Genomic DNA, 13679 nt, shown 5'->3' with positions numbered 1-13679 from the left:
GGAATGATACCTGTGTGTGTATATACATATATATAAAAAGACAGGAAAAGTGGTGGTGATTAATTGGAAAATGTAGGATTTGGGCATGACGTAGATGTATAGAATAAGGGGTGGATAATGGCCTGGGAGAGAGTTAATATTCACAAGAAGCTGGGCAGGGGCATAGCCAGGACAGCTGACCCAAGCTGGCCAAGGAAATATTTGATACCATATGACATCGTGCTCAGTATATAACCAGCAGAGCTGGCTGGAGGGAGGGGATAACTGCTCCAGAATGGGCTGGGCATCAGGTTCAGGGTGGTGAGCAACTGCACTACCACTCGCTTTGTATATTCTTTTATCAGTAGTATTGTTATTATTTTTCTCTTCTTTTGCAGTTCTATTAAACTGTCTTTATCCCAACCCAGCAGTTTTACCTCTATCTTCTGATTCATCCCTGGGGGGGGAGTGGGGGGGTGGGCGGGGTGAGCGAGTGACCCGTGGTACCTCGTTGCTGCCTAGGGCTAAACCATGACAGTATGTCGAATTAGAACTTTGGAAACTCTACTGATTCACTGTGCTCGTTATAAGCTTGCATATATTGAATTGTAGTGGGTTTAGCATGTGTATTAGAGCTTGAAGAGGCTTACATTAAATATGCTAGGAAGAAGAACAAGTCTTTTTGCATTGCTGGGAGTGGTGGGGCATTATGACAACGGATATCTTACAGTGCAATTTACCTGTGATTTATGGAATAAAAGATGTCTCTATTTGATCCCTCCTAAATTTCTGTATATTGCGTACCAAAAAGGTGACCTAATGGTATACATGTGCAATACAGAGACAATTCTGTGCTCACTGGGAACAAAGTGTATTTTAAAATTACTCCCCATCATTTTCTTCTTCAAATGAGTCAGTTCCCACTTCTTCATAGTCTTTCTCCAGGGCAGCCAGGTCCTCTCGGGCCTCTGCGAATTCTCCTTCCTCCATGCCTTCACCCACATACCAGTGCACAAAAGCTCTCTTGGCATACATCAAATCAAACTTGTGGTCGAGCCTTGCCCAAGCCTCTGCAATGGCTGTGGTGTTGCTCAGCATGCAGACTGCTCGCTGAACTTGGGCTAGGTCTCCACCAGGAACTACTGTAGGAGGCTGATAGTTGATCCCCACCTGGAAACAGGAATATGAGAGAAGGCTGTAAAAAGGCAACTGCAGAAAGCTGTCAAAGAGCTGTAAAAAAGTGAGTAGAGTTACAGGTGCTGGGGTTGAGCGGTGCCACTATCAAAACTACCAGATGGGAAATGCCATAAAAATAATGACGTCATAAATAGTATGATATATGGTCATTTTAATATCTGTATTATTATTCTGTTTAACGTACACTGGCAGCTTTCTTAACAGCTACTCAACACTGAACATACAGTTTCACCAAGATATTCTATAGAAACTCAAGATGCTTATAGAAACTAATACAGAAAGTTCGTTCCCAGTTAAAAGTTTTCATTCTTAAACCAGCTATTTATATGACAAATGTTTTTCCACTGCTGATGTCTGCATTACTATTGAAAATATGTTTCCCAACATTGCTATATAGCCAGTGGGGAGAAGCTGTATAATATTTCTGGATGAGGGTGTTAACTGACAGACTCCCTAATATCAGCATTTCCTTTATTTATTATATTGGTTTGAGTATTCCCTTAGTTTTAGATGATGCTTCAGACCGAACACTCACTGGCTTTTTCAAATTAAGGTCTGAAATGAATACTTCTTTAGATTTTAACTCACATACACTTCAGATTTCCACTTACGTAAATGTTTATGAGCCTGTGTCAATGACATGTCCAAAGGAAAAAAGCCACATTTTACACAAACTCATCTGTCATTCATCTCAGAAGTGGGAAACGTGCAAGATCCAAAACTTTAAATACAAGTTTTCCGCTGGACTGAACTTGCCCTTTAAACGTTAAAGAGAAGCTCATGGCAGCCCTACTCACCTTGAAGCCTGTAGGACACCAGTCAACAAACTGAATAGTTCTCTTGGTCTTGATGGCAGCAATGGCTACGTTGACGTCTTTGGGAACTACATCACCACGGTAGAGCATGCAGCAGGCCATGTACTTCCCATGTCTTGGGTCACACTTCACCATCTGGTTGTTGGGCTCAAAGCAGGAGCTGGTGATTTCAGCCACCGAGAGCTGCTCGTGATATGCTCTGTCAGAGGAGATGATGGGGGCGTAGGTCACTAAGGGGAAGTGGATGCGTGGGTAGGGCACCAGGTTTGTCTGGAACTCCGTCAGATCCACATTGAGGGCACCGTCAAAGCGCAGCGAGGCGGTGATGGAGGAAACGATCTGGCTGATGAGGCGGTTAAGGTTAGTGTAAGTGGGGCGCTCAATGTCCAGGTTTCGTCGGCAGATATCGTAGATGGCCTCGTTATCCACCATGAAGGCGCAGTCTGAATGCTCCAGAGTAGTGTGCGTGGTCAGGATGGAATTGTAGGGCTCCACCACAGCAGTGGAGACCTGAGGGGCTGGGTAGATGGCAAACTCTAGTTTTGACTTCTTTCCATAATCCACAGAGAGGCGTTCCATCAGTAAGGAGGTAAAGCCAGAGCCGGTACCACCACCAAAGCTGTGGAAGATGAGGAATCCTTGCAGCCCAGAACAGGCATCAGTCTAGAAAGCAGAAGAGAAAGTGAAAGACTAGGCACTGAAGAGGAATTGAAACACTTCATCTGCTATATGAGCTTATTCTGAGCTGAAGGAGAGAGCAATCATCAGCTTTCATGTCAGGTTTTCTTGAGAAAGTGCTGGTGATAATCCTATCTTTTGCTTCATTCACTGTCTTTACTTACGACATAAGAACTGGACTCTACTGCGGAGCTTCTCTCTTTGAACTTCACACTTCTTTTAGTTAGTCTAGCTGAAAGCAGCAATGTAGAACTCCCTAATCCACCCTTCATCATCATTATTGGTGCTCCACGGCTGTGCTAATAATGATTTACATATTCAGAACCACTTTTTAAAACTATCTGAAGACATACAGCTGGGAAGTGAACTACTGGGCTTCTCTCTCTTGGACAAGTAATGGTGCCTCTGTATGTCCTGCAATCTCTTTTCTGAACCATTGGTATCATTTGTAATTAACAAGCTACCTGTTCTGCACTGCTTTCTTCTGCAGAATCCAAACTGCTGTTTCAAAACTATTGGGACTTACCAGCTTACGGACACGATCAAGCACTATATCAATGCTTTCTTTGCCAATGGTGTAGTGGCCACGGGCATAGTTATTAGCTGCATCTTCCTTTCCAGTGATCAGCTGTTCTGGATGAAAAAGCTCCCGGAAGGTGCCAGCCCGCACTTCATCTGAACAAGAAAGAGAAGTTGTAAGAAAAAAGCTGCATGGCTGTGCCCCAGTGCCAACAAGGTCTGTTTGCAGTTGGCAATGATGCAGGCTTTCAGTCACTGGAGGTCATGACTGCAAAACCCAGATGCTGATGGAGAAGGGAAAACTGCTTCCTAGGCATTTTTAAATTGTTGCATTCAGTTGATTTATGGTGTGACTTCTATGCAGCCACAGAAGCTGTTATCTTCTAAAGAGCTTGTCAGTTGTACAGCCTGTACTGACAAGTCACCAGAAAAAAAAGTGCGAAGAAAATCAGGTTCCCCCAGGTGCCCCAGTTTTTAGAAAACCTTCTATTCCTGGAGGGAAACTGTCAGGCTCCCATTTTGGATCCGAGTTGGAGAAAAGTGGAATTCGAATGGCAAAAATGTCACAATAAACAAAACCGAAAGTTAAATATTTTTGTATAGAGAGGTCATACAAACCATGTGTACTGCTGAGGATCCTGCTGTTGCTATGTTGATAACAGCTATGGAGATAATTGAGTCTTGGCAGAATCTAGTATTTTGTGTCACAAGAAAATAAATTCTATGCTATCTAGTGGTAGACCAAGATACAAAGGGTGGGCTGCTTTGTACCAGTGGAGACTGGTGCCACACCATGGTGATATTAGGAAGAGTAAGCTCATCTCCATTTTCCAGGTTTATTTCTATACTGACCTACTACAGTTGGTTCCAAGTCCACCATTACAGCTCGTGGCACGTGCTTCCCAGTGAGTGTTTCGTTGAAAAATGTGGTAAAAGAGTCATCATAGTTGAGTTTATCCTGCAGATCCTTGAAGGTGCCATCTGGCTGAATGCCATGCTCCAGGCAGAAGAGTTCCCAGCATGCATTTCCTATCTGAACTCCGGCCTGGCCAACATGAATAGAGATGCACTCACGCTAAGAGGACAGAGCAGAGACAGGGTCAGAAAAAACACGGCATGTTAGTCCTCCTTATTCCTAACGGTTACTTTTTCCCAGTGTATTGCTTTTCCAAAAAAATGGTGAATTGTGGCTGCCAGCATTTCATTTGGTTGGTCAACCCCATGACCACAATGAAACTGTACATATACACACCAGATACTGGGACAGTTCTTTAAAAAATTGAGATCTTTGTTCTGTAATATATGGGTACATGACAACAGGCAGAAAAAATAATCATAATTTCAGTTACACAAGCCCCACCTTTCCTCCTATGGATTGGCCCTGCTGAGGAGCATATCCCAGTTTAGTTTATTTTTACTCCTGGCTGGAACCTGACACAGCCATATGGTATCCTTCAACCTTATGTAACCCAAGGCAGGTGATGTCTTTTGATCCTTTTACCCTCTGATAGCAGGCTAGAGTGGAAACTTGGAAGAACTGCTTTAAGCGATATTCACCTCAGGAAATTATTTCAGATTCTCTCGATTGAAACAAATATTCCTTCAAGCTCCTGAGCAGCTGTGAATTTTACATTGCAGGTCCAATGCTTATTCAGGCAGTGTCATTGCAATATAGCGTGCATGAAAATATCGCATGATTTTGAACATAGTTCCTGTGGTAGCCAGGAACTTCAATGAAAACAAAATATGTAACACCAGCCTAAAATAGGCAGGTGCCAATTGCTCCAAAATCTTTTACACTTAGAGTACAGGAGTATGAAGGACCTGGTGCTGGATTTCATAAGTTCAGAAATAGAATTATAAAGCAGATAATTCTGAGTTAGTCCAGACAATTATGACAGCAGGTGTAGTGAAAGGCAGATTTGTAAGGAGAGAGTGGTTTCAGACCTGCGGAGTTTTTCAGCTTCAGTTTCTGCTTTGGAGCAATTATAATTATAGTCTTCTCAGCTCTGTCTTTGTGACCTCAATGGCCCTGTCTGTACTACGGAGTAAGAACGGGTCAGGTCATAGTACTGAACACTGGCCTGTTGATCACCTGTGCTGATTGATAATTAGCACACTCGCTGGCACAGTTTTGGCTTTTGCCAGTTCATGCTTTTCCAGACAATGCTTGGGCACCATCCAGAACACAAATTATTGTCAAGAATGGTTTCCAGTGAGCAACTCACTGACCAGCTTTGGAGATGGAAAGAGAATTCAGATGCCTAAATATGAAGCAGGCCAGAGAATGGTCCTCGCTCATTTTTATTTTGTAATATCTCATTTAGAGATACCCAAGGACTTAGTATCAGATTTGGCTAGTTTATTTTTTTAATTTTTTTTTTAATTCTGTAACTGCTTACCCTGCAAAATCATCCTGTGATCTGAGAGTGAAATGCATCTTCCCCCAAAACTAAATCCTCAGGCAGAATGTGTGACTGGTGGCATCTCTGGGGTAGTGTTTTCTTCACAAATTGATACATATTTATGTTTTAGAAACATAACTAAAGATATTTTTTCAGAAGCAAGTGGATTTTCAGAAGTCACCACTGGCCCAGTTAGTCATCCTCAGAAGTTCAAATGAATATGAGAAGTCAATTTAAATATTTTGTTCAATGAAATATATTATTTCTATTTAGTACTCATTTGTAACCTGCTGACTGTGCAAATGCATATGCAGCAGTGTGTGTAACGGTCTTTGAAGTGTACTTGCACAACCCTGTTTTTCTCAACTGAGTTGTGCAAAAGTATCTGAGTTATTTGAATGACGATGGGGCTTCATAGGTCGGTATGTTGCAGGGGAGTTGCAATCTGGAGGATTACTCAAGAGACACTGAAGGCATATTTGGGCTTAGAGAATTCAATTAATGCTGGTTTTGCACAGGACAGCCTCCTGCTTTTCTTTTAAATCCCAGTGTGAATCTGTAAGGCTGGCAGCAACAGAAAAAAAAGAAATGTTTTTCCTTTTAAACACGGCAATGAGGCCAGGTGACTTTCTTAAAGAATATCTTTTAAAGCAAAACTACAATTACCAGTCAGGCAATAATTGGAATCTAAAGAACTGCTTTACTCTACTCCTCAGATCAGTAGAGGAATTGGTCTGTTTTTTCATAGATGGAGCAAACAAATGTTGCCTTAGAAAGTTAATATTCTAAAGCTTAGTGTAGGACTACAGCTGAAGACTGCAGAACCAGTTCCTTTCCTTTTAGACTGAGCTTTCTGTTGCACTAGTTTGAAGCAGTATCTCAATCTCCTGACTTCAACTCCCATATTCTCCTACCTAAGCAGTAATTTGGAAATATTCTGACAAGGAGAGAAGAGAGTAACAAAGAGGTTTCTAATCCTGCATAGTAAACAGCTTTAAAATAGATACTGGACTTTCAGTAGGGAAGAGAGTGCGCCTTCTTCGGAGTCACAGGCAGAGTAAACTGATCTCTACGTGATATTTAAATTTGGAGCCTACTCCAAACTCATGTTTCACATCCCATCACTAATGTACCAGAACCTGTCTTAGAAACTGTGGACCTGACTTTTTATCTACCAGTAGAAGGGGCCAGGTCCTTTGTGGAACTAAACCTGGGACAGGTTTGACTCTGTTAAAAACCAAGAATACTGCCTGGTTTAAGTATTTACTGTACAAAGGCAGACTTTAGTCTTTCAGCTGTTCCTGAAACACACTCGCTACCCTCGGTCTGCCTTAAGGTGTGGGGAGCCAGTGTAAGTGTGTATCTTGCCTGCAAAATGAGCGCTCTCATTTTGAACCTGCATCTGTACTGGCAGAATATGACAGTTCTCTGCACCAAAATAAGACTCAGTGCTAGACGTAAATTGGGGTAGAAGGTGAAACAGATTTCTCACATTCTAAGAGATTTTGTGAGATTTCTACAAATTTATAATAAACTCCCAAATCTTAAAAATGAAAGGTCTTTTTTACTTAAGTCCATATATGTATAAAAACATTCATGCAGTCCAGAAACACACATGAATACACTGCATAGCTATGAACAGTACAGCCACTGAGGCTAAATGAATTTAAAACAGACACAAAGGTAAGTAACTTGATTTATTTCTAAAAAAAAAATATTTTCTCATATGGAACCTGTGTTGAGAAAATATAGTCATAACAGAAAGTACTGAACAGCTAAGTCTCCAGATCTAATATATCTTATAATTCCACTACTTAGAGACTCTCTGAAGAAAACTTTGGTTCACCATGCCTTACAGCTCCCATGGGATTTTTGGACACTCCTTTCCCGTCCTCTCACGTGGTAGTCAGTGCGTGAGATAAGGGTTTTGTGGCACAAAGGACTGATAACAATGGCAGATCCCCCTGCCTTCCCTCGCCCACAGTCCTCCTGGTCCCCGTATGACTGGTGTCCCCACATTCCCCCCTTACCATGGTGTCTCCAGCGGTGTTTCCTTCCCTTTCGGATCAGTGGCGGCAGGTCTTTGCAGGATCCCAGCTCTGGGCTGCAGGGTGAGAGGCAGCCTGCGCCCAGCACCCAGCACCTGTTGCTGCACTTCAGTGTCACAGCGAGGTGGGGAATAAGTCGCAGACTCCACAGTTCTGCCTGCTGCATCGCTGCCTCCCGCCCTCTCCACCACCCCGTCTATGCAAATTCATCCAGGCAGCCTGGGCTCCAGATATGCCCCAGATTTCAAATTTAGTCCCGGCTGGCTTGGCGTGCTTATAAAATCTGAGTGTGGCAATGTAACGCGCCGTAGACTATACTTTCTAACACGTGAGTATTGCCCATATGTATCACCTACAAGACACATACCATCCAGTTCCGTGTTCTGCCAGCACGTATATGTATAGACAAAAATCACTCCTAAATTCCAATACAGAAGACCAAGAGGGTGTAAGAAAACAAATGAATGAAAAAGAGAAGGATAGAAGGAAAAATAAATAGAGAGCTGGAAAGTAAATATAATTACCATTCTGAAGTGTGCTCTACCAGGACTCTTAAATGATGGCCTAACTTCTTTCTGTCCTTACTCCAGCTGCCTCTCTATTAATGTTTCAATTTACTTCTATTGCTTCTCTTTCTGTGTAAAGTCATCTGGGCTGTCGGCAGTATGGGGCAGTATTCCGTACAGACTCTTAACTTGTCTGTCCAAACCCAGAAAGAAATTTGATTCTCATTGCAGTGCTTATTGCAAGACATAGCTGGAGGCATCTCACAAACGTTCTCACACCAAATTGGGGCAGTTGCCTCCACCAATTTATTGTTTGCTCCTTCTGCAGTAGCTCAGAATTTAAAAGCAGCAGCTTCACTCAGTGGAGAAATCCTCGTGTTTGCAACTCCTAGGTAACAAAGAGGAAGGCACGCTTAATTGCTTGAATCTAAGTATGATATATCCCCTGACTTTATAAACATACAGTTTATTATGATGTTTAATCAGTAGAAATTTAAATACAAAATTCCTAAAATTTAGGTTAGCCTACTTTGACTCGATGGTATTAATAGATTGTTCTGCCACTGTTGGCAAACAGCATCTACTTATCTTCTCTAATGAACACCTATGTTTTAACAGTGTGAAATAGTTTCATACTTTTTTTTATAAACTCACATTTACTTTGGTATATATAGTCCTCATTTTGCTGATCTTTACATAAACCTGCAAATCACTATTCTTTGATTTTGGCTAGGAAAAGCTACAGAGATTTCTAGAGCCACAAATATTTTTTACAGAGGAAGAATTCCTGTGATAATTTTTGTCTGCTGCTGTGTTTAAGCTATCTGAATGCCACACTTCTCCAGAAAACCATTAGATCATTGCTTTGAGACTGAGAAATAGGTTGTTCTAGTGTTCTTCTTCCAATGGAACTGGTAACATTCCAGCCAAACTCTGGCATTCCGGACAATCTGAAATGTTAAAGCTCACAGCTTCACCAGATGTGGAGCTCTGTGCTGAGAATCACCTCAGGAAAAAGTCTCACAGCAAATACTTTGAGCAGTCCACCACCCGAACCCTGCCTGGTGAAGGACCTGGGGCTGTTGGTTGACAGACAGCTGAATATGAGCCAGCAGCGTGCCCAGGTGGCCAAGAAGGCAAACAGCATCCTGGCCTGTATCAGGACTAGTGTGGTGAGCAGGACTAGGGAAGTGATTGTCCCTCTGTACTCGCCACTGGTGAGGTCCCACCTCAAATACTGTGTTCAGCTTTGGGCCCCTCACTACAGGAAAGACATTGAGGTGCTGGAGCATATCCAGAGAAGGACAACAAAGCTGATGAGGGGTCTAGAGCACAAGTCTTATGAGGAGAGGCTGAGGGAACTGGGGTTGTTTAGCCTGGAGAAAAAGAGGCTCAGGAGAGACCTTATGACTCTCTACAACTACCTGAAAGGAGGTTGTAGAGAGGTGGGAGGTCAGTCTCTTCTCACTAGTAACAAGTGATAGGACAAAGGGAAATGGCCTCAGGCTGCATCAGGAGAGGTTTAGATTGGATATTAGGAAAAATGTCTTCACAGAAAGGGTTGTCAAGCATTGGAACAGGCTGCCCAGGGAAGTGGTTGAGTTACCATCTCTGGAGGTATTTAAAGACGTGGTGCTTAGGGACATGTTTAGTGGTAGTTTTGGCAGTGTAGGGTTGATGGTTGGACTTCATGGTCCTAAAGATCCCTTCCAAACCTAAAAGAGCTCTGTGAATTACTGAACTATTTTGCAACTTAGTCCATTATTGCATTTTCTCTGCTCTTCCATTGCCCTCCTCCTCTCTTATGAAATAGGCAGAGAGAACACCTCTGGGAGTCAGTGTTAATCATTCCTCTCTCCGCCCCACTCAGACTCAACTGTCCCAGGACCCATAGACTCACCAATGTTGGGTTGCTACACTGAACAGTCTGGGTCATGCCTCACCTGTTAAAAACTTCCAGGGAGCAGGGAGTGACCAAGTCTTGAGCAGTGTCCCTGGCTGGTGGGAGTACAATGACTGTATCTTGTCTCTCTAGAATCAATTGAGCTTGAAAAGCCTGAGGATGACCCAGGTTACCCTTTTACCCTTTCTCACAGATGCATAGCTAAGAAAAAGGCCTTTGCAGATCTGCTTTAGACCAAAGATAGTGTTTGACCTGCTCTGCCATGAGATAGCCCGTAAATTGAAGTGCTGATCTGGGGTGATGGTTCGACACAGATGTAAAAGCCTCAAGAAAGACTTGGGCATACCGTTTTTCATAAGGTTTCCTTATATTGTTCTGTACACCTGTGTTGTGGAGTGCTTAGCCAGAAAACCCTCAGCCCAGATTTAGAGGGTAACCTGAAAGCACAGTGTGGGACTGTGCTCCCAGGTACCGGTGAGTTTTGTTGACTCCAGTCAGCCTCCAGGCTCTATTCCATAGAGACATGAAGCATTTATGGCCTGGACCTGGATCCTTGGAAAGTCATCTTGCTTGATGCTGGTATTGAAACTGCGTGGGCAGATGGTGACCTTGTAGGGGCACCTCTGTCCTGCATGGAACAGTCTTGAGACATGCCGTGTATGGGGAAGGTTGATAGCCCAGCAGCCTGGTCAAGACCTGCCCATTTCAGCTTTTACCTTGCAACACTGGTAGATGATGATGTGAGCTAGATAGGGCTGATTGTAAAAAAAGCTCTGCCATGGAGTTCTGAGGTGTGCAAATAAGTGAATTTGGCGTAAGCGTTAGAGTGGCTTTGGTGGTAGTGCCAGAGGGTTTGTGAACAGCCCATGCTCCTTGGGGCGATGCACAGCCTGTATGCAACTGGGATGGTCTGGACATTCTGAGAGGGCTTCTCAGGTGCACATGGACTGGGTGCCATGCCATAGGTGCCCTCCTGTTATGTTTTGAGAAACCCATAACAATTTATTGTAATTTAGACAATTATTCTATCACCCGATGACCTCTCCCCACCAGGAAAAGGAATCAAGAAAAACAAGGAAACCCAGGAGTTGAAGCATAAACAGATTTAATAGAGTAAGATTAGATCATTGACATTAATAGCACTAAAGAACCAATATTGATCCTGATACCAATACGGAATATGCAAAGATTATACTCAGCTGATTCTATCAGTAGGAAGCTGTGCACTCCCAGCAGTGGACAGCAAATGTTGGATACTGCAAGCGCTACGGCTTCAGGAAGAAGGGAAGGCCTCAGGGGTCTGGCAACAGAGCATGAAGTTCTCAGGATGGCAGCCATCAAGGGAGGAGAGAACTTCACAGTAAACTATCTAATTTATAGTGAACGTGACATTGATGGTATGAAATAATCCTGTTGGCCAGCTTGGGTCAAATGCCCGGGCCTCTCTCCTCCTCAACCCTGCACCTGGCAAGCTCAAAAACACTGAGACCTTGAAACCCACACACCATAGCTGGCTACAAAGTAAATATTTTCACAAATTCAGACACCGGAGTCTTCTAAAAGTGCTGTCTTCCCAACTATTAGAAGAGAAATTAGCCCTGTGTTGCTCAAACCAGGGCACCTCCAGAGCAATGCAACAGAGCAGTAGAATTGTGAGTTATTACCTCCAATTGTTTATGATTCTATCAAGATAAGCCTCTTAGAGGGATTTAAAAAAAAACAAACTTAACACTGCTATACAAAACCTAAACCTTTTTTCTCTATTTAAAAATAGACACATCTCTGAAAATAGCATTTTTGAATAATCTAGGGCTTAGAAGTACTGTCGAGATCTTAGGCCAAGGGAACCACTAAGTCAAGTCCTATGATCTATCAGTTCTATTCTGACTAGAGATCAAACTATGTCACCAGGCAAATGAAGAACAGATTAACAACTTTGCCAACTATGCATCACTCCCTACAGATCGGTTATCTAAGTGATTCACCAATAGTGCCAGAATTGTGGATTATTTTAGAACAGTAATGCGATGTCTTACAAAACAGTGCATTCCCAAGAAATTCCTTGGTGATCATACAAAAACCTCTTTTGCTTTTAATTTTGTGTGTGAAAGTCGTTGCATTTCCCACACATTATAGTACTTTCTTAGGTTAGGTGAATGAAGATATAAATGCTTCCCTGTGTGCCCTGTAGAAATCCATTCTGTCATTCTGTTGCCATCTACTGGGAGAATCGACAGCATCTCATTTCAGGTATTTCTGAAATTTGCCTAAAATCTAGTACTTCTATATCCACATAAAAATCTGCTGTGTTGATAAAAGACTGGCTTTCAGACATTATCCTGCACCTGCACCTGGTCCTGCACACGGGGAGGAAGAATGCAAAGCACCGGTATAGGTTAGGGGCGGACCTGCTGGGAAGTAGTTCTGAGAAGGATCTGGGGGTCCTAGTAGACAGTAAATTATCCATGACCCAGCAATGTGCCCTTGTTGCCAAAAAGGCCAATGGAATCCTGGGATGCCTAGGGAAGAGTGTGGCCAGTAGGTGGACGGAGGTCATTCTCCCCCTCTACTCTGCACTGGTGAGACCACAACTGGAATACTGTGTCCAGTTTTGGGCTCCCCAGTTCAAGAGGGACAGGGAACTGCTGGAGCGAGTCCAGCGAAGGGCAACTAAGATGATTAAGGGATTGGAGCATCTGCCTTATGAGGAAAGGCTGAGAGAGCTGGGACTCTTTAGCTGGAGAAGAGAAGGCTGAGGGGAGACCTTATTATGACGTACAAGTATCTAAAGGGTGGGTTGAAGGAGGATGGAGCCAGGCTCTTTTCAATGGTTCCCAGTGACAGGACGAGGGGTAATGGGCACAAGTTAGAACATAGGAAGTTCCGTTCAAATACATGGAAAAACTTCTTTACGGTGAGGGTGACAGAGCACTGGCACAGGCTGCCCAGGGAGGTTGTGGAGTCCCCTTCTCTGGAGATTTTCAAGACCCGCCTGGATGCAGTCCTGAGTAATGTGCTCTGGGCAATCCTGCTTTAGCAGGGGAGTTGGACTAGATGATCTCTAGAGGTCCCTTCCAACTCTGAAACTCCGTGGTTCCCTGAAACAGAGAACTGTGCTATGTAGTTTTAAAATTACTTTTAAGTGCAGAAAAATTAAGTGCATCTTGGGATACAGTTTCAAAAGAGTTATTTCCTTTCTGTAAAGAATTGTCATATACAAGATTTCTATGTACGTGTTAAAAACTGTGGAATTAGATTTGGACTTGCAGAATTATCTTCCCTAGTACAGCAAGTTCAGAATTATAGTCACTAATATAAAGACCAGGCATTCATTTTGCAGATGAAAAGGCAAACTACACTCATGACGTTTCTGCTTTTCTTTATGACCTTTTAGCAATCCTAATACAAACTGAGCTACCAGAAGGAGCGACAACACTCCTCAACAGCTGGGTGAAACATAACACATTTCTGTAGCCTTGCTGGAATTGTATGTGCTGAGTATATGTTTCAGCAAAAACATGGGATTTAAAAAAAAAAATAAATCCATTTATGAAAGGTCATTAATACATCCACTATTAAAATAACAGTGGTATATATTTGGTCTGTCTTCCATCCCCTCCAGGGTGTCT

At 43.0% G+C, this 13679-nt stretch overlaps 1 protein-coding gene across 1 annotated transcript; it reads right to left on the bottom strand.

Annotated features, from left to right (window-relative positions):
• Positions 1 to 435: 435 nt before the first annotated feature.
• LOC309676978 (tubulin alpha-8 chain) lies at positions 436 to 7840 on the bottom strand. The gene is made up of 5 exons (XM_082489644.1): positions 7624 to 7840; positions 4041 to 4263; positions 3196 to 3344; positions 1974 to 2654; positions 436 to 1149 (listed from the first exon to the last, which is right to left on the bottom strand). The coding sequence occupies exons 1-5, from the start codon at positions 7624 to 7626 to the stop codon at positions 862 to 864; spliced, it is 1344 nt and encodes a 447-aa protein (XP_082345770.1). The 5' UTR covers positions 7627 to 7840; the 3' UTR covers positions 436 to 861.
• Between the last annotated feature and the right edge of the window lie 5839 nt (positions 7841 to 13679).

The sequence above is a fragment of the Vanellus vanellus genome (assembly GCF_965231255.1).
Source record: "Vanellus vanellus genome assembly, chromosome: 1".
NCBI lineage: Eukaryota > Metazoa > Chordata > Aves > Charadriiformes > Charadriidae > Vanellus > Vanellus vanellus.
Note: the sequence above shows the minus strand (reverse complement) of the source record. Positions and strands in the feature narration are given on the sequence as shown.

Coding starts and splice junctions, on each gene's coding strand:
- LOC309676978 (XM_082489644.1), bottom strand. Junction 2,655..3,195: donor TTGATCGTGTCCGTAAGCTG/GTAAGTCCCAAT, acceptor TCTGCTTTCTAG/ACTGATGCCTGTTCTGGGCT. Junction 1,150..1,973: donor GGTGTCCTACAGGCTTCAAG/GTGAGTAGGGCT, acceptor TCCTGTTTCCAG/GTGGGGATCAACTATCAGCC.